This window comes from Bos indicus x Bos taurus, chromosome 1 (genome assembly GCF_003369695.1).
Source record: "Bos indicus x Bos taurus breed Angus x Brahman F1 hybrid chromosome 1, Bos_hybrid_MaternalHap_v2.0, whole genome shotgun sequence".
In the NCBI taxonomy this organism is placed as follows: Eukaryota; Metazoa; Chordata; class Mammalia; order Artiodactyla; family Bovidae; genus Bos; species Bos indicus x Bos taurus.
Window position 1 is genome coordinate 143103037 of NC_040076.1, and position 27286 is coordinate 143130322.

Consider the following 27286-nt stretch of genomic DNA (forward strand, 5'->3'; position numbering starts at 1 on the left):
GCGAGCGGCGGCCGGCGCCTTTGTTACGCCATCAGCCCGCGCGCCGCTGCACACGCCATAGCCTTCTGCGCAGTCGCGACCGGGGCGGCGAGGCGGCGGGCGTTCTGTGGCGGCGGGCTGCGGCGGGGGATGCTCCAACGGACACGATGGCCCCCGCCATGCAGCCGGCCGAGATCCAGTTCGCTCAGCGGCTGGCGTCCCACGAGAAGGGTATCCGGGACCGGGCGGTGAAGAAGCTGCGCCAGTACATCAGCGTGAAGACGCAGAAGGAGACAGGTGGGCGCCGGCGGTCCTCCGCGCACATGGCGGCCGGGCGTGGGAGCCCGGGGTGGGCCGTACGGGGGGGGGGGGGGGGCGGGAAGGGGCCCGGTCGGAGGTGCGTCACAGGGGACGGGCCTGGGGAGTCGCGGGCGGAGCGGGGAGAGCGTGTGGCACCGTGTCGCACTCCCGCGTGTGCTTTTGTGTCCGCTTTCTGCTGGGTCTCGTCCAGTTCTGAGGTTGAGGGGCTGCGGCCAACAAGGTCGGGTGGTCTGTTGAAAGTCACAGTGGGTGGTGAAGCTTAGGATAGACCCGTTCTGTCCACCCCCGAGCCTGGACGCTGGATCATTATGCTCACCTGATAGATTCTGGTGCGCTCTTCTTTGAGTCACGCCTTCACTTGACTAACACGTTTAGGAGCTGGGACTGCAAAAGAGAAGTCAGAATCCCTACCCTGGAGGGAGTTGTCCCGGGAAGTCTAGGGAGGAATTTATAACTGAAACAGAGCTCCTTTAAGCAAAGTAAAGGAAACGAAAACCAAGGAAAGAAAGCCATCCTCTACATGGGCCGTTGACGTTCAGCAGGTCGGAGAGGAGGCGGGCTAGCAGTGCCAGAAGGTTAGTAAGTAAAGGAGGGTGAGGGAAGGTGAAGTTGAACAAGTAGGCAGTGGCCAAGTCACACTGGGCTTTGTGATTTGGGTTTAAACAGCAGTGGGTACCGTTGAAGGATTTCATTAACTGATCTGTAAACTCCTGAAAGAATGAGCTACAGTGTGCAGTGGAGGTTTGTATGGCACTGAGATAAGTCTGGGCTTCCCTGGTGGCTCAGACGTTAAAGAATCCGCCTACAATGTGGGGGACCTGGGTTCGATCCCTGGGTCAGGAAGACCCTCCTGGAGAAAGGCATTGCAACCCACTGAAGTATTCTTGCCTGGAGAATCCCATGGACAGAGGAGCCTGGTGGGCTACAGCCCATGGAATCCCAAAGTCTCAGACGCGACTGAGCACACAAGATAAGTCTGATTTTTTTTATTGCTAGTTCTGGTACATAGAGCCTCTTTCAAAAAATTGATGTTATCTCTCCTTGTGCTGACTTCCTTAGTTAATGTTTTATTTTAAGGAGAAACCACAAAAGACTACCCAGGGGAGAGAAAGTACCGTTTCATGGGAAGTCTGCTAGAAAGACTTTGACTGTTCAGTGTCTCCCCAGCAGATGTAATTTACTCATCCCATATATGCTGGAGGTTTCTAACCCTGGTCTTCTAACCCAGACCTTTGCTGCTTTCAGCTCAGATATGCCCTTCTCACCTGGCAGTGTCCACCTGTGTGTCCTCAGACCAGAATGTCCAAAAGTGATTCATTTTTCTTCCCACCCCCCAACCACCAAACCTCTTCTGCTGCCCCTGCTCTTTCATTTTGGATGCTAGTTCCCCTCCCCACCCAGACTCTAGCTGGCCTCCTCTCCCCGACCCTGCATCCAGTGTCCTCTGGTCTCTACTCTCCCCTGTCTGAAGCCCCACTCCCACCCCCGCCTCGTCTCATCTAGACTTCTGTGGTTGTTTGCTTCCTCGCTCATCTAAACTCCAGTTGCCCCAAGTGAACCCCTGCTCTGGAACCAGCCTGGCTCATCTTCTTAAAACAGCTGGACAGGTCAGAATCCCAGGTCTGCGGACCATGGTCTGTTCTGCCTTTCTCTCCACACCTCAGCCCCTCTTCCCCATGTGACTGCTCCACACTGGTTCCTGGTGTTCAGTACACTAATTCTCACCTCTGCCTTCACATCTCCCGTTCTCTGAAAAGATCCCCACACTTCTCCAACTCTCAGCACTCAGTTCAGCATCACTCGCTCCAAAAGGCCTTCTGTCTCACCTCACCCTGCCCCACAAGGATCCCGGGATACCCTGTGTGTCTCTGTTGTGGCACTTAGCTGCCCTGCTTCCTAATTATCAGTCAGTGTATCACTGTCTCCCCAAAACACTGTAAACTTCCATCTGTTTTCCTAGCTGGAAGTGGGCGCGCATCCAGACACGCAAGGGCCGGCCTGTGTACAGAACAGAAGAAGGACCAGATGCAGCGCCTACGGGTTGAGGCGACCAGACAGAGCCTGGTGTTCAAACCCCTTTGGTGAACAGGCTCGGGGTCTGAAATGTTGGGGTGGTCCCAGGGCAGGATGCCCAGGGGGCGTGCAGTGCCCGGGGTGGTCTGAGTTACTTGTCCTATGCTCCTCACAATGCAGGGAGTGTAGCAGGCCTTCAGAAAAGCGACAGTAAAGTGCACGTCTAGACAAGGGTGATGGGACAGAACGGACATAGTCCCTGCCACAGCTGTGCCTGTCGGAAGAGAAACACACTTTCGGAAATAACTTGGCCTGACGGTGGAACCTCACTGATCCAGTCAATTGTGTCTCGTCCAGGCATAAAAAAGAGAGTCTGAGGTGTCACTCTACTGTCCATTAGTAACTTGGTTTGAAAACAAATTGAAAATCTTTGTAGAGCTTAAAGCAACTGAGTGTTGCTGTACCTGCTTTAAGTGTTGATCATTCACAGCCATGAATAACCGCAGTTTTGTTCACAAGGGCTCACTTGTCCCTATTCACTCACTCGTGTGTGTTTCGCACACCCGTGGGGTGCCCACTGCAGGTGTGCTGTTGCCGTTTGGGTCACAGCTTTTGGTGCTGGGAATGCAGCTGTGAACAGAATAAATATCTCTGCCTCTTTTTATCTGCAACTCTCAGCCTTTAGCGCTTCCCTGTGGCTCAGCTGGTGAAGAATCCACTTGCAATGCAGGAAACCTGAGTTCGATCCCTGGGTTGGAAGATCCCCTGGAGAAGGGAAAGGCTACCCACTCCAGTATTCTGGCCTGGAGAATTCCATGGACTGTATAGTCCATGGGGTCACAAAGAGTCGGACTCGACTGAGCGACTTTCACTTTCACTCGGATACGTTTTAAAATCAACGTGTGGTAGTTTGGTTGCATTTCTGCTTTCTCTTCTGCACGTAAAATAACAGTGCATTTGTGGCTCCTGGTGTCTTAGAGTCAGTGCAGTGGTGAGGGAGTGAGCACATCTTCACACTGGCAGGGTTGGGGTCTCTCGACCCAGAACTTAATAGAATGGCTGGAGCTGAGGTTATTTCCACACAGACGTGGGGTCGAGTGTTATTGACTGGAGCTGAGGCTGTTCCCACACGGATGTGGGTGGAGTGTTAGGGGCTCAGCAGGCTCCCGGGCTGATCTCCCCATGAGAGGAGCTGTTGGATTTTCTGTGTCCAAGTCTCACTTTGATGTTCATCTTATTCATTATGAAGTAAATAAACCTGTATTGTTGTTAGAAACGTAGTTGCATTACGTTTAAGAAGCTCAACCCCCAGAAGAGACGAATCCAGAAGCAGCTGTGGGATGAGTCTGCTTTTAAAATCAACGTTGTGACAGTTTGTGTGTGGGTGACGTACAAACGTCACACCTCGTGTGACGAGGGTACGTTGTCCTTCACCTGCAGAGCACTAAGACACATCAGATGGCGAGCATTCTGTTTGGCTTTAAGTACTTCAAAGATTGGTGCCTTGTTTTTCCCAGTTAAGTTCCTGAGTGAAGACGAAGGACTTCTATACCTGTACTGAGAACAGGTGTTTTAAAGGGAGCTGTACCTACTGGAAGAGAAGGCAATGGCACCACACTCCAGTACTGTTGCCTGGAAAATCCCATGGACAGAGGAGCCTGGTAGGCTGCAGTCTATGGGGTTGCTAAGAGTCAGACACGACTGAGGGACTTCACTTTCACTTTTCACTTTCATACATTGGAGAAGGAAATGGCAACCCACTCCAGTGTTCTTGCCTGGAGAATCCCATGAACGGAGAAGCCTGGTGGGCTGCAGTCCATGGGGTCGCACAAAATTGGATACGACTGAAGCAACTTAGCAGCAGCAGCAGTACCTACTGGACTGTGGTGGAGGATGTGGGACAGTGATGTGTGACTGCCACACGCCTCTCACTTGTGCACTCAGTCTTGACCCCGAGTGTGAGCCTCACCTGTGTCACAGGCCTTTCCAGGAGGGCCCAGCCGGTAAGGAGCGGCCCGGGGCCTGACCAGTGCTTTGTCTCCCTGTCCTTGGTCACTTCACGTAGGATGAAAGTCAGAACCTGTTTTCACTCCCAGCTCCCTTTCCTGCCCACGTTCCAGGATCTGCTCTCCCGGGTCGTTCTGTGGATATCTCTTGTTTTCCCTCGCTAAGGTCTCTAGCGCATCCTCGCCAGCACAGGTGGGTTGCCTAGAGGTGCTAGCTGCCCGCCATGATCTCTGAGCAGCGGTCCACACACTGCTGTCCTGGAGAAAGCACCCGGAGAGGAATGCGCATTGTGCCCTTTTTAAGTGAACCGGCTTCTGAGCCTCGTGCACACGCAGCAGTGTGTTTCTGCGTCACACATGAGTGTTGCAAAACCGTGCACAAGAAAGATGCCCCCAGACCTGGAGCAGGGGCCCTCTGGGAAGGGACCGGCTTCAGGAGGCAGTGAATAAGGACTCTCTAGTGTATGCTTTGATTGGAGAAGGCGATGGCACCCCACTCCAGTACTCTTGCCTGGAAAATCCCAGGGACGGAGGAGCCTAGTGGGCTGCAGTCCATGGGGTCACTAAGAGTCGGACACAACTGAGCGACTTCACTTTCACTTTTCACTTTTATGCACTGGAAAAGGAAATGGCAACCCTCTCCAGTGTTCTTGTCTGGAGAATCCCAGGGACGGGGGAGCCTGGTGGGCTGACGTCTATGGGGTCTACAGGGTCGAACATGACTGAAGCAAGTTAGCAGCTGCAGTGTATGGTTTGATAGCGTGTCTGATTTTTCTTGCAGTAGAAATGTGTTCTTAATGCTTAGGGTTCTTTTTCAGTAGAAACCTGACAGAATGTCCAGGCCCCACCAGTTTTCAGGGAAGAAACCAAATCTCAGCTTTGTGCTGAGGCTCCGCTGGTGTTGCCAGAGCCCTGCTCCTCCCCAGATGGCTTTGCCCCCAGGTTCTTCCATCCTAGACAGGCTCCTGGGCATGTGGCCGGCTCCAAACTTCCGTCTTCTCTTCAGATCTCCCGGGAGAGAAGAGAGTGCTTCCTGAGACCCGCGAGAGAGGATCTTCTTTCCATTCTCACACCAGCACCCTGCCCCCGGGACTCCTGCCTTCCTCCCAGGCCCTGCCTTGAGAGGGGGCAGCTCTGGAGGGGGGCAGACAGTGAAGCTGCTGAGCAGAAACAAGGATGCCCAGTCCCAAGCTTTGTGCAGGAACTGGTGTCGTTTAAGTCCTATTTCGTCAGTGTTCTTGCCTTTCAAGTTTCATTATGATGAGTTTTCTAAACAGTTTAAAAAAAAAAAGAGGAAAGAAAACAGCCCATGATAACATTTTCATGTTGATACTCTCATGCAGTTCTTTTTTTCCCTTTTCTTTAAGGAATATTTCAAATGTGTCATTTCAAATACAAGTACTTTGCTTCAGTATTTATTAATTACCTGGCCAGGTCATTTGATGGGCCCACTTCCTCCTTCCCATGAGATTCTTGGGAAGCAAACCCCTGGTGTCTCATTGCACCTCCTGATACCTAAGTATGTACCTCTGAGATAAGGACCCTGCTAACGTAACCACATTGTCACACCTTTAGGAAATTTTTCCTTAATATGAAGTATCAATCTTGTGCATTCCCATCATTTCATACACTCTTAATGACAAATCAGAATCCACATGAGACCCACCGATTGTGTTTGGTTGTCACGTCTATAGTGACTCTTCAATTCTAACAGTTCTTATCCGGCTTTTCTTTTCCTTGCACTTATTTGTTGGAAGAACTGGGTCATTTGTCCTATGGAGACCCCCCCACCATTTGGGGTTTTGCTGACTGCATCCCATGGTCTCATTTAATCTGTTTTTCTGTCTCCTATAGTTCCTGCAAACTGGTATTAAAAGTTAACATTTGAAGCAGTGTAGGTTCAGTTTTTTGTTTTTGTGAGAATACTTACCAAGCAGTTCTGTGTTCTTCCTGCTGCGTCACGTGGGGCATCCAGTGGGCTTGGTGGTGTTGGTCTGATGCATGCACTGTGAAACCCGTCACTAGCCTTTCATCTGCTGTTTCAACGCCATTGATGACCCTGCTCAGATAGATCCATGATTCATTAGTCTGAACATGGTTGGATGTAAACACAGGAGCCCACGCCAGAGGTACTGCAGTCGTGACTAAGTCAGTGTGCTCTGGTGGAACCCACCACTCACGTGTAGCTGTGTCCTCAGTGGGAAGAGCCCCAGGTATGTCTTATTTGTAACAGGCAGGTGAAGGAAAACCAGTTTGCTTAACCCCTAAACGAAAGGCACTTTAATAAGCCAGTTTCACTATCAGTTCAGTCTCTCAGTCGTGTCCAACTCTTTGCAACCCCATGAATCACAGCACACCAGGCCTCCCTGTCCATCACCATCTCCCGGAGTTCACTCAGACTCACGTCCATCGAGTCGGTGATGCCATCCAGCCATCTCATCCTCTGTCGTCCCCTTCTCCTCCTGCCCCCAATCCCTCCCAGCATCAGGGTCTTTTCCAATGAGTCAGCTCTTTGCATGAGGTGGCCAAAGTACTGGAGTTTCAGCTTTAGCATTATTCCTTCCAAAGAACACCCAGGACTGATCTCCTTTAGAATGGACTGGTTGGATCTCCTTGCAGTCCAAGGGACCCTCAAGAGTCTTCTCCAACACCACAGTTCAAAAGCATCAATTCTTCAGCGCTCAGCTTTCTTTACAGTCCAACTCTCGCATCCATACATGACCACTGGAAAAACCATAGCCTTGACTAGACGGACCTTTGTTGGCAAAGTAATATCTCTGCTTTTCAATATGCTCTCTAGGTTGGTCATAACGTTTCTTCCAAGGAGTAAGCGTCTTTTAATTTCACTATAGTTTCTGGCAAATAAGAGCCTATCACAAAGAATCAAAATACACTGTGATGAAATTGTTGGCATGGGAAAGGTCTTTAGTAACTTGGAGATCAGTACCTTATACAGCTCTTCAGCTTCCTCCAAATGAAATAAGTAAAGCTCATTCTGTCAGAAGGGACCTCTTCATCACTCTGAACTAATCCTGTAGGGTCCTGAGATCACATTGATTCTAAATACATACTTGTTTATATTCACCGCATCTGTCCTTTGCTGCACCACAAGGTTCTTCCCAGGACCTTCTAGTGAAGGATTATAAAGATCGCTGTAATGGGCATCAGGTTTGAGGGTTCTGTCTGTCCTCTGCAGGCTTGGAGACTGCAGGAATGTGCACTTACCTGATCTCATGAGTCCTTAGGTTACTCCACAGTCGTTTGGTGATGCCTAGGGTCGACCCACTCCAGTGTTCTTGCCTGAAGAATCCCAGGGACGGGGGAGCCTGGTGGGCTGCCATCTATGGGGTCGCACAGAGTCGGACACGACGAAAGTGACTTAGCAGCAGCAGCAGGGTTGACCCAGGAGGCGGGAGTCTGTGTACAACTTGTGGCTTGGCTGTAGGGGGTTCAGGCAGAAAGGCAGGCTGGAATAATAAGAACAAGGCTGACCTGGATGATGCCACTTAAAACTGCACATACCTGGTAGGTGAAAACCGTAACTGGGAAAGAAGAGGTCAAGGTCCAGCCCAGCCAAGGTCCCAAAAAAGTCATCTTTGCAGAAATATCCCAAAGCCTGGCCTGTTCCCCTGGGCCAGTTGTAAGGACTTGGGCAGACCATCTGCAGGATTTTCGGTCTAACTTGGCCAGACCAGTGACAATGGTGGTGTTGCAGGGGTGGAGGGGGTTGCTAATTTCAGGCAGAGGACCACTTGAGGGAACTCCTAAATGACTCGTGAACTAAATTAATTCTGTATGTGGATGACGTTTGCTTTCCTATGCTAGTCAGATCGTGAGAACACTCTACCGCCACCGCCCTGCCCCATAGCTGACAAAACTAAAGCATTTATGTCTTTGTTTTGTAACAGCAAGAAAATGTGTGCTTCAAATAAAAAAGACATTTGCAAGTAAAAGAGTGAAAATGTGCTCAGTATTATTCTCACTGCTTCTGTGGCAGCTGTAAACTTAAGGAGGAAACGTGCAGACTCTGAAATAAGACTTTTCTGGTCTTTTGCCTTCTAGGAGGTTTCAGCCAAGAAGAACTTCTAAAAATCTGGAAAGGGCTGTTCTATTGCATGTGGGTGCAGGATGAACCGCTTCTGCAGGTAACCTACAGTTCCCTGTGTCACGTTGCTGGACTCGGGGCACCAGTGAACGAGAGACCTGCCCGCTTTATGCTGTATCCACCCCTGATGTACGGAAACAGATGGATAACCATTGCTTCAAAGGTTCACTTTGCCACCACTTGTCCATAGAGAAAGGGATGCAAGCATTGAGGTGAAATCTTTTCAAAGACAAACGAAGACACATAAATTAGATTTATTATTTCTCTGTCACAGTTTCATAGGTTCCATGGTAGGTTTTACATTATAAAGTTTCTGTTTCCTCCTTTATTATTCATGGTCAGAAATAGCATGACACTAGTCTAAGATCCTGTGAGCTACCCGGCTCTGGGCCTAGCTCTGCCGCAGTTACGTGGGGTAGAGTCTTGTGCCAGGGGCAGAGTCTTTGCAGAATGAGCAGTGGTCCTGGAGCTGATGGTCTCATCACAAAGGCAGTGGAGACCTGCCCAGGTGTGTGCGCTCACCTGGACCCCTGTCTGCTGAGCACACCAAGCCCTGCCTCCAGAACCATCAAAGAAAGTGGTTTAGGCTCTTGAAGAGCTCTTTCCTGATGTGTGAAAGCAGGCCTGTCTTTGTAGCAGGAGAGGGTCAGCTTTGGGGGCACTGTTTGAAGCCCCTTGATGTACAAAATGCAAGGGTAGGTTTTTACTTGTCTGGCTTTTACCTGCAGCTATTCTGCTTCCCCTGAGCCCTGTAGTGACTCACTTTGATTTCCTGCCTTTACTCCACTGAACATGTTTTGAGTAGGACAGCAGAGCAAAATATTTTTAAGTTACATTCAAAGTGACAACCAACAGCTTTAGTGGAGGAAGGAAACAGATGAATGGGAACATCACTTTCAAGTCCGGGGTTCATTTAACATGGGTGAGAAAGACTTGAGTCTAGGTGAAGGCCCCATGATAGCAGTGAGGATTATTCTTCTGTGGACACTCCCAGAGGCAGGTTTCTTCATAGACCCAGAGCCCGAGTTCTCCCCCAGACAAACTTGTGCACCTCAGTAGGATGGCTCTTCCGCTTTCTGCCGCCTTGCCCCCGCAGCCTGTCTGCCAGCAAGCCAGCAGGAGCCACATGGAGTGACAGTCCCGGTATCTCACTGCCAGTGACGCCCCCTCGTCGCAGTTGGCATCTGCGTTTCCATTATTTGGGGGGATTCGGATGGAATCTCAACCCGAGTTATATGTTGAAAGCCAGGAGTTGAGAGCTGATGTTTCTTGTGTGGGTCAGTTGAACTCACCCCAGGGATAGCGTGTGTGAGCACACAGCCTGGTTCTGAAGGCACATTGCATTGGCACAGTAGTCCGTTGAAACTGGGGGTTTCATGTGTGATGCAATCCAGGTGTTCAGATACACTCTTGTTAGTGGAGGTAACAGTGAGAATGGAGGGGATGACCCCCTCCCACAGGCCGTGATGCGGTCCTCTCATGGTTCCACGTAATAACCCCGCTGTTTTTCCCCAACCCCACTTTGCAGGAGGAGCTAGCGAACACTATTTCCCAACTCATCCATGTTGTTAACAACTCAGAGGCTCGTAAGTCCTGATATTTTCGTGACTTTCAAAACCTGCTCATCAGATTTGGTAACTTGCCTAAGAAACCTACTCAATGTCGTTTCTTCTCCTTCCTTCAAAGTTTCCATTTTCCGGGGGGCTGGCGTCACATGAGCCTGGGCACCTGGAGTGCGAATGTCGGGTGACAGACCGCCCCACGGGGAACCTGTGTCAGGCTTAGATACTGACAAGCGGGAGGGTGAACAAAGGCGGTGTCCTGGGGGACGTCACAGTCGGCGTCTCAGAGGTTTCAGAAGAGTCTTTAAAAAAATAGCAGTCCTCCAGGGTTTCCACGTTCTGAGTTACTTTAACGCTCTCAGAAGCTGCGTGTGACTGTGCTGGTGACCGCGGTGACCTCTGGATGCTGGTTGTCCTCCCTGGGACTAGAGCCATTTCAGGTCATCACTGGTAACAAACTGTAAAGTGACCCCTCTTGACCAAAAACGAATAAACAAAGGGAGAAATTAATTATTAATGTTTCTGAGACATTCAGCTTTGATTACTTACAGAAGCAGAGAAGGCAGAATTCACTGCTTTTGCCCAGCCCTCCTCAGAACAGAACCACCCAATGGCTTTATTAACTCTCAGTGATTCTCTGGATTTTAGCAGGCTCCCAGCTGACTCGTAAGGATCAAAATTCTAAACATGGAATATACTGTAGCTTTTCATATATCAAGAGAGAATTGTGCAAAAGGAAGTAAAGCAAAAAACAAACCATTTTGGGATAAAAAAGTGCTGGTTTCATGGCTCAGAAGAGAAAACCAGTGTTTTGTTAAAGTTCACTCAGCTGACACTGAGCATGAAAACAGAAGGCTGGCTCTCTGCGTGGGTCCCCCAGGTGTCTATCAGGTGGATGGCTTAGGGCTGATTGTTAAGTGTATTTGGACAAGAAGGGCCAGTATCTGGCTCAGGACGTCTTTTGATTTTTAACAGAATCATGGCTTTACAATGGATAATGAAACACGCTCCAGAGAGCTTTCTAGTCAAACATTAAGATATTACCACTTCTTGTTAAAATAAGCTTTTATTGAAATATAAAAAATTATCAACCATACTTAGTTACCAACCAGATTTTCTAGCTGCCCAAGAATCCTTGAGAGATCCTAGTCTGTCTCCCTCTGTGAACTTGTTCTGTGGTGACACGGCACCTTGCGAATGGAGCATTCAGAGCCTCTTATTCCCTGCAGAGCACCTGTTCATCCAAACCTTCTGGCAGACCGTGAATCGCGAGTGGCCGGGCATCGAAGGGCTCCGTCTGGACAAATACCACATGGTGAGGGTGGGGCCGCAGCCCCTTCCCTGGAGCTTGGGGGCAGGGAGGCGGTTGTGCGGTGCATTGTAAGGTGACTGGCAGGGGGCGCTAGAGGACGTGTTCAGAGGCGTCGGTTTTATCTCTTCACCTGTCAGAGTGAGTCTGGGGCTCCTTAGTTAACTGTTTGATCTAGAAGCTGACTGTTATTGTAGGAACTTTTCACTTAGAGGATCCAGGCTGTAGCTGTTGTTCTGCTAAGCTGATGGATGTTTGTCACTTTCCCTTTTGTAACAAAAGTTATCTGTCTCTAGCTGATTCGTCTGGTCCTGAGGCAGTCCTTTGAAGTTCTGAAGCGAAATGGCTGGGAAGAAAGGTTGGTGAACCCTCTGGATTAGCATTTGGGGGCCTTAAAATTTTTAAGGCAATGGCGTGGTTTTCTAAGTGATTCAGTTAACAAGTCTGAGTCACCTGATCCATGCCTTCCACTCTGAGTACCAAGAGCCCAGCATCCTCATGCCTGAAGAACTTCAAATCCCGCAGAACTGAGCACACACAACAACACTATACTCATTTCAGTGATTGTTGAACTTCCTCCATCGTGCATTGCTTGTTTAGCAGGTGGGCACAAGAGTGTCACGTTCTCTCTGGGGATGGAGAGGATGTTGGCAGCAGGGGTTGTATAGCTGTGTGTTTTTTTCCTTTAGCCGCATCAAGCTTTTCCTCAACGTCTTGATGAAGGCGGTCCTGCATCCTGAGAGTCGGTCTCCAAATGGAGTGAAGTTACTCTTCGTCAACATTTACCTGGACGAGCTGTCCAAGGTGGGCGGGAAGGAGGTAAGAAGGGCAGGCCCCCTGCCACAGTGCGTGGGGCCAAGGTGCCCCTGAACTGGCAGGGCCTGGGCCCTGCTCTGAGTGCTCCACGGGCTGGAGGTAAAATGCTGTTGGCAGAGCCCAGGGTTACATCGGCTGCAGCAGCATGAATGGGTCAGCCTGTCCTTTGACATAGTTCTTCCTCATCTAGAAGTGTGTCCTAAACAGGCAGTGGATCGTGTGGGCAGATTTGTGCGCTAACAGTGTACATGGAAGTCTGATACCCGAGTCAAAAACAACTTCCATAGTCCACTGAAGAATTCTGTAACACAAGGAGGTATTCATGAGGTTGTTTTTAAAAGTCAAGGGACTTCGCTGACAGTCCCGTGGTTAGAAGTTCCGCCGCAGCAGGCACTAGTTCACTTCCTGGCTGGGGAACTAAATTCCCAAAAGCTGCATTGTGTGAGATGGATAGATAGATAGCAGTACGGAGGAACTTCCCTGACTGACTGTCCAGTGGTTAGGACAGCTTCCACCTCAGGGAACGTGGGTTTAATCCCTGGTCAGGGGACTGAGATCCCGCATGCTGTGTGGCGTGGCCCAGAAAAAAAGTGGGGGGAAAAGAGGTAGACAAAGCTGCACAAACGGTATGGCCTGTTCAAGACGCAGGTCTAGAGAGGAAATAACACAGTTTTTAGCAAGCCAGTGATTATCTGAATTGGGGATGAGGAGCAGTGATTTACTCTTTTCTTTCACAAGTGTCTGCAGTGAACATGTGTTTGTTTTTTGTTTCATAATTAAAGTGTATGTTGTTTTTTAATTCCTTCACCTTGGTGTCTGGGAGTGTCCTGTCTCCATGGAGGACGGAGTCTCTGTCGGGAATGTAGGATGGAACAGTGCCGGGTGGGGTGGGCTGTCCTCTCTGGCCACTGCGCCAATAAGATGCTTGGATGATTGGACCGTGGCCATGACTTTTAGCAGAGTGCATTTTGGGCATTGTGAGAGATGTGTGGGTCTGATTCAACCTGTCTGAAAAACACCAGTGGTTCCTTTTTCAAAGGCACATCTGAAAGGCTCTTTTTTTTCCCCTCATTTTTTTTTTCCTTTGTTACAGCTTTTGGCAGATCAAAATCTCAAGTTTATTGATCCATTCTGCAAGATCGCTGCCAAGACTAGGGAGTAAGTGATTCATGTGTTTCTTCTACCACTTCAGTTGGTACTTGTTTATGGGGGCTGGTGGTAAAATTGTAGGTGAAATATGATGCACGGGTCAGCCAGCACTCAGAAGCACCAAATTCTAACGCCTGTCAGCTCTTGAGTCCTGGCTGGGCTCTCCCAGCTGTGTTCCCCAGGGGCTCCATGACTCCCCCTCCCCGCACCCCTCCTGCGCCCACGTTCCTTCTGTCCCGGGTCCCACCACTCCATCACACAGCGCTTAGCAAATGGCCCCTCATGGCTGCAGTGCGTCAGCACAGGGTATGGCTAGAAATGCAGCTCTGGTCCATGGGTCCCTGGTGGGCTGGACTGGGCGAGCAGTGGCGTGCTCTGCCTCTCGCCCACTGCGCTCCTTGAGGGAACAGAGTCCAGGCCATCCGCTAACACGCTCTCTCTGCTGTGCTTCCGCCCTCAGCCAGACTTTGGTACAGACTATAGCTAGGGGTGTTTTTGAAGTCATTGTAGATCAGTCTCCTTTTGTACCTGAAGAGACAGCCAAGGAACAGAAGACACAAGTGGGTGGCGGCGGCCTCTCAGAGGAAGAGGCGTCTGGAAACGAGATGACCTGGAGAAAAGCGGCCAGGAAAAAGAAAGCAGGTGAGAAATTTACTTGAAGGGTCTTTCTTAGGTAAAATTCACGTCACAGGAACAGTTTTCAGTGCATTCGTTGGCAGCTCACTGACCACCACCTGGAGCTCATCACCTTGAGCATCACCCACGGAGGGGAGCACAGCTTTGTTAAGACACCTGCACAGTCCGGAGCCTGGTCCCCCTGCACATACACATACACACTTTCTGCATCTCCCAGGTCACGAGGCTTTCTTCCAGGGTTTCATCATTTCCATTGCTGCTGTTTTGGAGCCTGGTTCCCCTGCACATACACATACACACTTTCTGCGTCTCCCAGGTCACGAGGCTTTCTTCCACGGTTTCATCATTTCCATTGCTGCTGTTTTGGGTTTCTGTGTGTTTTTTGATGTTGCAGCTTTTAAAAAAAAATCCTAATCTGGCCTCATGCCTGTTGAAGGGTCCCTGATCGGAGACCCGATTTACAGATGTGTTGGGAATGCAGTCTTGTGTCTGTAGCTCTCTTCTCTGTCTCCTCCTTCCTCCAGGATTCTTTTCCTTAGGGTGTGTAAGCACCCACCATGCATGCACCTCGCTCTCAGCACTGTTTAATGTCCATGGGACTCACGTGGGGCATTTAAATTGCAGCCTCATCAGAATTTCCTGTGGTTGATAGCATCTCAGTGCCTTAAGCAGTAGGTGAAGGGCTAGTTCAGGGTGTACCCATGCCTTTGAAATGTCCTGGAGTCGTTAAAAAGGAAAGCTTTCAAAAATTAACGGCCAGGGAAAGATTTTTATAGCAAGACATAAAAACTTACAGACAACATTTTTAAAAAGCAGAGGTGTCACTTGGCTTACAGAAGTCCATATAGTCAAAGCTGCAGTTTTTCCAGCCCTCATGTACGGATGGGAGAGGAGAGCCATAAAGGCTGAGCACTGGAGAACTGCTGCCTTCAAGTGGTGCTGGGGAAGACTCTTCAGAGTCTCCTGTACTGCCGAGGAGATCAAAGCAGTCAATCCCAAAGGAAATCAACCCTGAGTATTCATGGGAAGGACTGATGCTGAATCACCAATACTTTGGCCACCTGATGCAAAGAGTTGACTCACTTGGAAAAGACCCTGATGCTGGGAATGATTGAATGCACGAGGAGAAGCGGAGAGCAGCAGAGGAGGAGATGGTTGGGTGGCATCACCGACTCAATGGACATGAATTTGAGCAAACTCTCGGAGATAGTGAAGGATAGGGAAGCCTGGCGTGCTGCAGTCCAGAGGGTCGCCAAGAGTTGGACACAGCTTAGTGACTGAACAATAACAAGAACCCTGTGTGGGAAGTGCCTGGTTTTTATGTTTAGACATAGACATATATAAACACGTATGTGTGTATCTGGAAGAGTGTATAAGGTGGTAGGAACTAGCCTGCATAGCAAAATTGTGCGTGATCTCTTATTTTCCTCTGTGCTTTTGTCTGTTTTTCTAAGTCTTGTACAATGATGTTATTTTATTATTTCGTAAGGAAAGAAATCTTTAAGAAAGAAAAGACAAGATATTCTCATTTTAAATTCACCGCGGGCGACAGCATTAGCTGAACAGCCTTGAGCGCTTTTGTGTCGTCTCTGGACCCTCCTGCGCCACGTTTCTGTCTGAACCAGAGCGCCCACTTTCCCCAAGCGCCTTCCAAGATTTCCTCCCAGGTTTTCCATCAAATGCTTGGGGGACCTGCCCAGGCTTTTGCCTGAGGCCACACCACTCAGGAGCTGAGAGTGTGCCAGAGACAGGACACTTGTGAGCGCTCGTGAGATCTCCGTAGCAATGTGCATCTGCTTCTCCATGGCTGTGATGCTCAGTTATTTAGTACATGGCGAAAGTCACGTTAGCTGTACTTGTTGGTTATCCATTTTGTTTTGTTTTTTAATAATTTATTTTTTGGCTGTGCTGGGTCTTCATTGCTGCTCAGGCTTTTCTCTAGGTGCGGCAACTGGGGGCTTCTCTCTAGTTCCGGTGACGGGCTTCTCGTTGCTGTGGCTTCTCTTGGTGCGGAGCATGGGCTCTAGGCCCAGGCTTCGGCAGGTGTGGCGCGTGGGCCTAGTTGCAGCTTCCAGGCTGGAGAGCGCAGGCTCGGTGTCAGTAGTGGTAGTGCACAGGCTTCGTTGCTCCCTGGGATATGGGATCTTCCCAGGCCAGGGATCAGACCTGTGTCTCCTGCATTGGCAGGCAGATTCTTTACCACTGAACCACCAGGGAAGCCCTATCCGTTTTAAATACAGCGGTGTGTACATGTTGATCCCGAACTCCTAACTATCCCTTCCCCCCATTCTTCTCCCTGGCAGTTATGAGTTTTCCAAGTCTGTGAGTCTGTTTCTGATTTGTAGGCTTATCTGTGTCATTTCTTTTTAGAGCCTGCATAGAAGGGATGTTATGACATTTCTCCTCCTTTGTCTGACTGACTCACTCTGTGACAGTCTCGAAGTCCATCCGTGTTGCTACAGTTGGTATTGTTGCATTTTTAGTGGCTCAGTAATATTCCACTGTGTATATATACCGTCGTCTTTAACAGTTCCTCTCTTGAGGGACACTTAGGGAAGAACAATGGAAGGAAGGAAGGAAGGACTTACTACACAGCACCAGGAACTCTGCTCAATGTTACGTGGCCACCTGGATGGGAGGGGACTTTGGGGAAGCATGGATATATGTGTATGTGTGGCTGAGTCCCTTTGCTGTCCACCTGAAACTGTCACAACATTGTCAACTGGCTGTATCCAATATAAAATAAAAACTTTTAAAAAGTCGTGTTAGCATTAGGTCATTGTGTTTCCTGAGGTGGCCCCTGGGGGTCAGTGTCCTGCTGTGGAGAGTTCACCACTGCCCCAGCTTTCCTGAAACGGGACAGACTGTCCACTCCTCCCTCTGGCTCGAGCCCTTGGCCCACAAGTTTGCTGTCCTCCTCCACTGCAGTTCATGGTGGGAGTTTTGTCTGTGAGGTAATTAAAAGGCAAAATGTATGAGGTTTGTTTTTCGTTTTTTAGTGTCTGGAGGTTGAAAATACCGAAAGACACCTAACTGGACAGTGGCTCCTTTGGGGGAGCCGTGGTCATGTATCTGAGTTGTGTCTATGGATGTGTCTCTTGATAGCACTAGGCAAATGTCACCCTGGAAAAGAGGAGGGCAGCCAGCAAGGTGGACAGGACGGCAGCGGAAGTGTGGAGGACACCGGGCCGCTTCTCCAGGTTGGTAGCAGTTGTCTCTCTCTGTAGAGAGCTGCCTGACTAAAGGGGAATTAAACCACAGAGACGATTAAACCACAGGCCTAATGCATAAGGTTCTTTGTAATCTCTGGGTCACTGGTGTCACTTTTCTTATAACAAGCTTATTGGAGACAGGTTTAAATACTACGGCGTTTTGAAAGATGTCAGTCTTTGTTTTGGCTTGAATAACTGAGATTTGTTGTCTTCTATTTAAGCCAGCCCGATGGTACTTTTTCAATAAACGGAATTTACTATGTTACCCATTACAAATTGAACATCTAGATTAAATTTAGAGAACAACACAGCCCCCTAAATTTTCATGAAGAAATGAAACAAACAATAGCTTCCCCCAAGAATAAGTGGAAGAAAGTTTTCGAAGGCAGTGGCTATCAGGCTCCTGGTGGGCAAGCCTTAGACACACTGTGGACGTCCTGCGGGGAGCGCTCTGGGCTGCGGGTCTCCAGTTGGCATGATTCCGGGTCAGGCGGGGCTGTACTTCCGGCAGACGTGTAGTATTTCTTCTCACCTAGTTTGACTACAAGGCGGTTGCTGACCGACTCCTGGAAATGACCAACAGGAAAAACGTCCCTCCCTTCAACAGGAAACGTCTCTCCGAGCTCATCAAGAAGTAAGTGACGGGGGAGGAAGGTTTCACCTATCCATCCTCCACGTTCAAGCCCCGCCCTTCTGTTTCACTCCGAGCAGGAGCTCTCAGCCACTCACCTCAAATGCTTCTGCCCTTCACCTTGCACACACGTTCACTGGAAGGCTCCACGGAGAGGTTCTTGCCTCTCCATTTCCCCTCTGCCCATGCAGCTGCACTCACCCCCTAGCTATGTGGTAGAGATGGAGGAGGAGGTCTGTAGGTCAAGACGTGGCAGCAAGGGTCAAAGAGCAACTCAGTTACCTCCTCTCCACCTCCCCGGGAGTGTGCCGGAAGCATGGTTCTGTCACCTGTGTGACCACGAAGCCCTGCGGCTCGTTGGAACTGACGACAGGTAACAGCTGAGCCCGATTGCGCTCTGTGAGCCGCCCTGTCCCGAGCACTTACACAGAGTATTTCACACTCAGGAGAGCCCACAAGGCAGCTTCTCGGATTGCCCCATCTGACAGATGAGGTAGCGGGGTACAAGGATCGCCTGGGGCTGCAGCTGCCAGACCTGGGGCTGGGCTCGGCCTTTCTGCTCCCCGGCGCTGCCCCCTCCCGGCACACGCCTCCACGCTTGCTTTTGTTCTAACTTAGCACAGTCATGTAGAACAAAACACAGCTGGCCGTCTCTGCTCGCTAACAAAGAGGGACTGGAATGTAAGGAGAGGTGGAAACTTTTCCATCTCCAGTCTCACTGGGATGTGCCAGGACAAAGCCTTAGATCTTCATGTCTTGCGTGTGATACTTGAGGGCAGTTTCGTCCTTGGTTTTGCTTCACACCTCCGTCCTTCTCCACCACCCTTTCTGGAGAAGAAGGAAAGTGACTTCACAGACTCCAAGTGTCACTTACACATTAATTTCTTACATAGCGAGTGGAAAACGACGAGGTCCTAACGTATAGCACAGAGGACTGTGTCCAATATCCTGCGGATATTCTCTCCACAATGGAGGAGAATTTGAAAAATAACTTTATGTGTATAATTGAATCACTGTGCCATCCAACAGAAATTAGCATTGTAAATCTATACTTCAATAAAAATACATTGAAAATTGGAAAAGAAAAAACATATATATTGATAATAGAACATTCAATTGTACACTTTAAATGGGTGAATTGTTTGGTATGTGAATTATATATCTCAATAAAGATCTTAAGGGAAAACATCTTACATCGTAAAAGGTTAGTGCATGTGTTTATGGGGGGCAGGAAGACGCAGTTTCTTTAGGAGCCTTTGTTGTTTTCTTTTTCAGATTCCGAGGCCTCTCTGCAGGTGAGGAAAGTCAGAAGATCGTAATTGGTGATGTTCTCAGTGAACATGGGCAACGTGGAGCCGGGCGCGTTCTTCCTGTGGGGTGGGGGTGGGGGCGGGGGGTTCACAGGCCGCTTCCAGCTCAGCCTTCCTGAAGGAGAAGCATCAGTCTCAGAGTCCCTCTCACTGGGATCAGTCGGCCTCCATCCCTCCCCTCCTCCCTCCCCTCCAGGCCCCCCGGGGTCGGGGAAGGGAACTGCTCCTTGGAAGCTGGGTTACATTTGAGCAGGTGGATGTGTATGCTACCCCTGCCTCTTGTGCATTTGGGGTGCGTCGAATTGGGGGGCCCCACAGACCTTGAGATGTGGAGATGGCATAGCCGAATCCTTGGGGGGTGAGCTCTAGAGGCTGTCACCCTGGGTCTACAGTCCCTGACCTCGCCTCAGCTGAGAAACTCACAGAGCGTAGTGTATAATTCCTGCATCAGCAACTTTTCAGGTTGGGGGTGGAGAAGCAATAAGGGACTCAGCAGGAATCAGGGTTAAAATTACCCACATGGTGGGCAGGGCCGTGCTTGTCTCAGAAAGCTGACCAGACGTCTTTGGTGTCCAGCACGCAGTCTCTCTCGCCTCAGTTTTGCTGAGGACACCACTGCTGACGAAGATGACCAGACCCACAGTCAAGGAACACACAGGAAGAAAGGGAATAAACTTTTGGAGAAGACAGACATGGCAGGAGAGAAAGGTGAGCTGCAGAGCTCTCGGTCAGCACACGGTGGGCCAGCACGGCCCAGGGAGCGCCTTTCATGTCCACACGGGTCACTGCAGAGTGAAGCCGTCACTCTGAAGAGCTGAGATGTATAGAGAGCGTCTGTCCAGCTGTTGTTTTCTGGGGGACCATGCTCCAGCCTCGCTGAAGCGGAAGCATAGCTGACTCCTGATGCAGGAAGAGGGTGGGGATGTGGATGTCCTAGGTGGACATTGCCCTTTGGGGCACTTGTTTTATTACCAGATATGGGCCTGAAAGTTAGTAGGGATCTAAATACTGTTTCAGATCCATTTACATCAAAATAGGCCTCAGAAAGGTTTCCAGGCATGGTTGGGGAGGGGAAGAGATGGGCAAGTGAGAAAGCTTGTTGAGTTCGAGGACACAGAGAAGGACCTGGCGGGGACTGGCGACTTGCTGTGGGTACCCCCAACCTTGGCAGGTCCCCTGGGCACCGGGCACTTGTTGACTGACTTGTGTCTCTAGGAACCACGTTCTCCCCTGCCAAGGAAGAGGAGAGCAAAGGTGGCATTCCAAAGAAAAAGAGGAAAAAGAAGAAGAAGAAGCAACTCCAGGCTGAATGCACAGGGCGCAGTGGGGAAGCCACGCGCCCAGAGCAGAATGGGAGCCAGGAGCCGGAGGCCAGTCCCAAAAGAGCCCCGGAGGCGGGTGGGGCTGACCTGGGAATTTTGGCCATGCCCTGCACCCAGGAGCAGAGCAGCTTGGAGCGGCCCTCCTTGCACAACAGGAGGAAGCGGCCCAGGAAGAGAAGCCCAAGGATCCAGGTGGAGGGCCTGGAGCCGACAGCGTCACCTCTGGAGGGGGTGGCCCCTCAAGCGGCCCCAGCCAGCGGTGCCCCGGTCTTGAAGAGGAGGCGGGAGCTAGGAGCTCTGCTGGTCAACGGCAGTGGCCCGCCTGTGCTGGCCTGGCCCCTGCCCCAGAGGGAAGGGCCCCCAGCCAACCCAGCAGACAGAAGGGACTGCCCTTCCTCCCTGCCCCTGGGCGGGAAACTGAAGAAGAAGAGTGGGGGGCCCAGCGGCCTTGACCTCTATGACTCGTGTGCTCAGAAAGCTGCCATTTTGAAAAAGAGGAAGAAAATGAAGGAGATGTCAAACTTGGTGGAGCCCAGAGGATTGAAGCTCGTCCCGGCCCTGGTAAGGCACAGGGGGGCTCCCAAGCAGGAGTGTCAGGGCCCCGCCCCCTCGGCCCCAGGGCAGGGGGCAGTCAGACCCTGGACCAGGAGCCATCATGGCTCCTAACACCCTCTACCAAGGAGTAAATAGTGACCTGTCTTGGGGGCATCCAGTGCCTCCCCTCCCACCCCCACCCCCAGTGATCAGAGGTGTGACGGGCCCAGCATCAGGCTGGGGGATTGCCCCAGTGGCCCATGGGGCGCTCCACCTCCATGGAGTGAACAGGCAGGGTGCCCCTATCACATGTGGAGCTCATGTTCCTCCAGCTCCTGGCCAGTCCTGGGCTCCATTGGCAAGAGAAAAAGCCCCAGACTCTTACTCCTGTTCTTTTTCACTAGAAGCTTTTCTCCCCTTGGATCTCTGGAGCAGATAGAAGCAGGAGCCGACTCTGGGTGTGCAGCTCTCACCCTCCTCCCTGTGCATGCGTGTGGCTGTGCCCATGCAGGGCAGCCATTGTCTCCCTGGGCTGCTTCCACTCCTTGCACAGGCGGTCCTCACGGCCTGCAGGGCTGGATGCATGACCCCCCAGGCCTCCCAGAGCCAGCTCGCTGCCCTGCCTAGCATGCGTGCCCACGGCTCCTGCTTTTTGCAGCACTTCTGACCCGAGGGCCTTGTTTAGGGAGCCTGCAAGGACATGGGCACAACTGGTACCAGGCCTCACAGTGCAGGACCCCCGAGGGGTCAGTGGGAGGTCTGAGGGTGGGGGAAACATTTCAGCTGGGATCCAGGAAGTCCACTCCCACCTCAGACCTTCCCTGACACCGGAGCACCTGTGCCACCTCCCGGGCTCTGCAGCCTCTGCCCATCACCCACTGGTCATTGCTGCTCATCTTCCTTAACTGATGAGAGGTTTTTTTCTTTCCCTGGCAGCCCCTCTCAGAGACGATTGGAGGGTCTGGGGAGGTCTTCCTCCACAAGGGGCAGGGTTCTGGCCCAGGTCTGCAGCTCCAGGTTCCCTCCAGGGGAAGGTGGCAAACTTCTGAGCCAGGAACACCAGGGACTTGTGCAAACCACTGTGCGGCAGGGGCCGCCTTGGGCTTCCCTGACCCCTGAGGCTCTGGGACAGGAGCGGGTTCTGCTGTGGCCAGGTGTCAGTGTAAAGTCCCGGGGAAGGTTCTGTGCCTGCCCGTCCCAGGCCCACGGAACCTGACAGCTTCACACCTGCCCTCAGTGCAGACTCTCTGTGGGCAGTGGGATCTGTTCAGAAGTAAGACAACGAGCTACAGCTTAGCACACGGTCTCTGAAAGCCAGAAACCCTCCAACATGGGCACAGGTTTGTAGATGGGTAAAAGTAGGTTCTTGTGGCCGAGAAGACAGGAGACCCCTGGCTGTGGACACGGAGCCAGCACAGGGAGACGGGGGTTTCTGCAACGTCTGCTCCAGAAGCAAGCTGTTGAGGGGCCTGGGGTGAGCCTGTGGGTGGGTCCTCTGTTTTGTCTGCTCCCTTCCCACGCGCATGGGTGGGAGTGACCCCATCTCATCCCCCTCACACAGGGCAGTGGTGGGGCGCATGGCCCTTTGAAGAAGAAGCTGAGGACGGAGAAGGACTTCATGGCATTCGACACTGCGTCCTCCCCGAAGCCGCTGTTCTTCAGAAAGGCCAGGGGCAGCACCGCTCCCTCACTGGGCCCCACCCTGCAGGTACTTGCCCCACACCGTTACCCCCACACAGGCTCAGCTGGAGCCCCACTGCTGCACCCTGACCCCACCGTCTGCAGCCAGCCTCTAGCCTCTGCTGCTGTCCATGGCCTACAGGCCCCCGTTCAGGGAGTCAGGCTGGCCTGAGGCAGACTGGGGGCTTGGCCAGGGAACTTGAGGTGCTGTTGTTGTACATCAGCAGGACATGGGGGTCATCCTCGAATTCACGCGTATAGGCAGTGAGAGGGAAAGTCGGAAACTCTGGAGAGCCTGGGTCTGTCGGTCTGCCCAGGACATGAGGGGAGGGTGGGAGGGGTCCCATTGGTGGCAGGGGGACGGGGCTGTTCTCAGGTCAGGAAAGCAGGGCTGGCTCTGCCGAGTGCTCCTCAGAGTGAGCAAGTCCAGGCCAGGCTGCTGGGCTACGTCCAGTCTGCCTCCAGAAGACACGGGTCCTGGTGGAGCCATCAAGGTGGGCGTGCGTGCTTGGCTGGCCCTGCCAGGGCACCCACAGCAAGTGGACATTTAAATAGCACCCACTCGGAGACTTCCCTGGTGACCCTGTGGTTACGACTCTCGCTCTCAGTGCATGGGGCACACGTTTGATCCCTGGAGAGGGAACTAAGATCCTGCATGCCCCATGGTATATAGCCAGAAAAATTAACAAGCACCCACTTGAACCAGCAGAGTGACTACTATCTGTGTTAGTATGTATGTGTTCTTTTAAGATGGCTTGAGGATATTAGTTCAGTGACTCAAGACTTGTGCAAGCCAAGTTTCTGTCCTAAGATGTTGGTGATGTTAAAGCAAAAGTGGACAGGACTGTGGCGTTCTAAGCAGGAGCTTGTCAGGTGCTTCAGAATGCAGGACAGGTCCCCTTCGGAGGCCTGTCACAGGACGTTGGGACGCGCATGTCCGTCGCCCACAGGAGCTAGGTTCTCTTGCAGGGCGCCCAGTACTCCACTCACGAGGTGAGCTGTGGGGTCTGGACAGGTGTTCCCCGGAGGTGTCAGCCGTCCTCGCTCTGCTCTCTCTCCCCGGGACCCCGTGACGGGCGGTCCTTGCAGAGCGGGGCTGGCCTGCCAGTGCCATGCCTGGAGGCACCGTGGGTTCTGGGGACGGCTTAGCCATTGTCTTTTCAGGCTTAGCCATTGTCTTTTCACTCCTTGCCCTGCCATTTTTTCCTGTAGCCACACACAACCCCGTCCAGCTCCAAGAAGGTGACCTTTGGGTTGAACAGGAACATGACTGCAGGTGAGCCTGGGTTAGGGTTAGGTCTGTCTGTGGGTCTCTCTGTCACCGTGGCTGCCTCGGTCCAGGCACCCAGTCCAGGGTCAGGGAGGGTTGGGGGGGATTGTCTGACTGCTTTTAGTACAGGTGTGATTGTTTTGTTTCTTCAAAGGAGGAAACCAAGCATTTTAGGAGTACATAGTGAGTTTAGGTCCTGGCTGTGTTTAGGGACCACAAGGAAGGGTGTGTGTGCGCAGAGGGGAGGGACTATCTGGAAGGGACCTGAGAAACTCTGGTTTTTAGACCTAGAGAAGACAGGAGGAATCAATTGCCATGAAGGAAAGGCTCCTCCTGAAACTTTAAAACTTGGGGTTCACCAAGCATCCATGTTCCATAACTACCCCATGGCCCACCAGTGCCCCGTCCAGGTGGCCTCGGGGCATTTTCCATGGAGGAGGAGAGGCATCTGAGGGCAGGAGCCTCGCTGACGGCCCCTCCTCCCGGGCTGAGGGCCCGTAGGAGCCTGCGGAGGGTGGGGCAGCACCAGTGGGGCCAGTGGGCAGATAAGAGGAGTCGTGCCCTGTTAACTGTGGCCTGGCTTTCATCCGAGGCAGAGTTCAAGAAGACAGACAAGAGCATCTTGGTCAGTCCCACGGGCCCCTCCCGAGTGGCCTTCAACCCTGAGCAGAGGCCCCTCCATGGGGTGCTGAAGACCCCCACCAGCTCGCCGGCCAGCACCCCTCTGGGCCCCAAGAAGCCGCTGACCGTCACACCAAAGAGAAGGCCAACGGCTATGGACTTCTTCTAAGATAGTCAGAGTTCTTTTAAAGACTGTTTTTGTATAGAATGTTCTATAAATTATAACGTTTAAAAGGCAGGGGCCTTTGTATTGTTTTTATAAATTCCCATGAATTGTGCGTATGGGGCTCTGGGTGAGCCTCGGCTCTGCTCCCCGGCCCTGTCTGCAGGGCTGCAGGCAGTGTTCACACGTGAGCCGTCCACTCTCCACCGCCCTGGCTGCGGGCGCTAGGCCATGCGGCTGGGGGCTTGCTGCCAGCGACCCAGCACTGCTGCTGTGCCTGGTGGTGTCCGGGGCTCAGGTTGCCTCCAGCCCCTGCGTGTGCAGCTGCTAGCGAGGCTGGTTTTCTGATGGTTTGTAGTCTTAAGAGTCTTTGTTTTTCGAAGCACGATTCCCACATTGTGTGGGTATTCAGCAGTCCTAGGTAGATGACATAGCTGCATCAGCAATGCTGTGCTTTCTCTCCACACACTCAGCGGGGTGACCCTGCGAGTAGGGCATGGGGGGCGGGAGAGGAGAGCCTCTGCCCTCAGGGCCGGCTGTTTCCTCCCTCCCTCTGCCTTGGCCTGGTCTCCTCCCTGGTTTCCTACCTCTAAGCCAGCCTAGGGGGTCCTCCCAGGCACCGCACACCCGCCCGCGTCCAGGTCCTCGTGCCAGCTCTGCGCCTTGACCCCCGCAGCTGGCAGCCCTCGGCAGCACCCCCATCCTTGACCCCCACGGCTGGCGGCCCTCAGCAGCACCCCCATCCTGAGTCCTGGCTCCTTCCTTCAGAAGCGCAGCCGCCATGGCTGGTGTGGCTTCCTGCCGGAAGGCCAAAGAAGCAGCCTTTAAGAATTGTCTGTGCTTATTTATTTGTTTGTAGCTACCTTTTTTCAGATGTTGAAGCTTGCACTTACAGATTTTTATAAAGTTCTAATTTTAGTTAATTACAGCATTCGGGGTGGAAGACACTGAGAATTCAGTCGGAAAAACAGGAACACAGCTTAGAGCAGTGCTGGCCAGGTGGTTGCTCAAGCCCTGGGAAACGGTGTCTGCCCCTTGGGCCTGGGTGATGGACGGGACGCTGATCTGAAACCTTGGAAAGCCCCTGGACACCCCCTTCCCGGCCCCGTCATGAGCTGACAGTTCTCAGGAGGGGGCAGAATCTGGGGAAGACGTACTTTGAGGTCTCAGCTCGGGGCATCTCCACCCTCCCCAGCAGAGAACCTCGGTAGTCCCAGCCGCGACCTGGGGTGACGGGGACCCACTGGGGCTACAGGGCTGGTGTGACTTCAGTTTCCTTGATCACGTGATCAGTATGGGCCTCTGCCAAGACCCGGGTCTGGTCAGGGGGCCCTGGTGAGGAGGAGGGACTTTGTGCTCGACTGCTGTCTAATAAAGCTGTGTCACGTCAGGCCACAAGGAAGAAGTCATCGCTGCTGTGCTGTTAAATAGTCAATGTAACGCGAGGTCTCACGCACCAGGTCACCTTGTGGTTGCATGGTTTTTTGTGTGCTGCCTTTGATATAATCTTATCGAAACCAAAACTGATCGTATGAAAAGGTTAGATTTGAACAGGCAGATATTTTTAAGTTTTTATTTAGAAAAAAAAGTCTCATTATCCTTGGTCAAATTATTTTTCTAACAGTTCTTATTTCAGCGTTAAAGATGGGTCGTGTAGCCAAATGGGCCATCTGATCCTGCGATGCTAAGACTGGTCTTAGCGAGGCATCCGGTGGCAAGAATGGCTCGTGTGTCCTCCAGTCGAGGGCAGGAGCTTTTCTCCTTCCGTGTGGTGTGTCAGCTGTCTGTCCTGAGGCCCCAGCAGAGTGTCCTGGGGGCGGGGCCCAGGCGTGACAGTGTGTCTTGGGTTCCACCTGTCTTTCTCTGAACCTGTTCTGACTCACTCCATTTTGTGGGTAAACTCGGTAGGTTTACTGCAGCTTATATTTAATGCATAAATTTGGGCTACAGTTTTTAGAAATTCTCATTCCATACGTTTAACAAGAATGTATCCATAATGAAAATGTCTTCTGAATGCCAGTTTTCTATTGGGTGCATGTCATTTTCCTCGGTAAATTGCCAGGGAGACTTGAACGTCCAGAAAAGGAAATTACTTAAATCAGTGCTGGTGATCTTTCAGTATTTTGTAAAACGATCATCTTCCCTTGAACCCCACAGGATTGATCGATTTTGTACAGTTTGGTATCTCACTTTGCAAACATGTTACCTTTCGTAACTTTTACTAAAGCGAAAGCACAAAGAGAAGCATAAAAGCGGAAAGCCCTCACAGTGTGGGAAAGAACGTGAACCTGACTTTGTGTCTCAACTTGTGTGTGTGTTTTCTCTGACTTTCCTGACTCTGCTGGCAAGGCTTGTTTGTTTACAATCGTTTTGTATTCGTGTCTGCAGGGTTTGTCAGTACTCATCAAAGCCAAATCCAATTAAAAAAAAAAAAAAGTGTTCTCTGCCCTCAAATTTATACTTGATCTTGACTGTCAGCCTATGTACAAATACACATCTTTGGGGACTCATATAATGCGACCGGGGTTAGCTGATGGGGTGAGGGGTAAGCGTTTGAAAACAAGTGTCTTTGGGCACCTGTCCTTCCTTCCTTTTGTGCATCCACTGCTCAGGGCCAGTGAGGGGGCAACTGCTTACAGATGCCCTT

General features: G+C 51.6%; 1 protein-coding gene across 2 annotated transcripts; it reads left to right on the top strand.

Moving 5' to 3' along the window:
• The first annotated feature begins 65 nt into the window (after positions 1-65).
• Positions 66-27060, top strand: RRP1B (ribosomal RNA processing 1B). Of its 2 annotated transcripts, none has more exons than XM_027547148.1 (16): positions 66-276; positions 8382-8464; positions 9953-10010; positions 11216-11301; positions 11592-11653; positions 11985-12099; positions 13205-13269; positions 13721-13902; positions 17002-17096; positions 17645-17742; positions 19015-19034; positions 19626-19757; positions 20265-20932; positions 22467-22613; positions 23798-23861; positions 24452-27060. In XM_027547148.1, exons 1-16 carry the CDS (start codon positions 147-149, stop codon positions 24643-24645), a joined length of 2199 nt encoding a protein of 732 aa, XP_027402949.1. In that variant the 5' UTR covers positions 66-146; the 3' UTR covers positions 24646-27060. The 2 variants fall into 2 exon arrangements, with proteins under 2 accessions (XP_027402949.1, XP_027402939.1); XM_027547138.1 differs by having other exon boundaries at positions 67-276; positions 11985-12114.
• The last annotated feature ends 226 nt before the right edge of the window (positions 27061-27286 follow it).

Coding starts and splice junctions, on each gene's coding strand:
- RRP1B (XM_027547138.1), top strand. CDS start 147: ATGGCCCCCGCCATGCAGCCGGCCGAGATCCAGTTCGCTCAGCGGCTG. Junction 13,903..17,001: donor GGCCAGGAAAAAGAAAGCAG/GTGAGAAATTTA, acceptor GTCTCTTGATAG/CACTAGGCAAATGTCACCCT. Junction 19,758..20,264: donor AGACATGGCAGGAGAGAAAG/GTGAGCTGCAGA, acceptor TTGTGTCTCTAG/GAACCACGTTCTCCCCTGCC.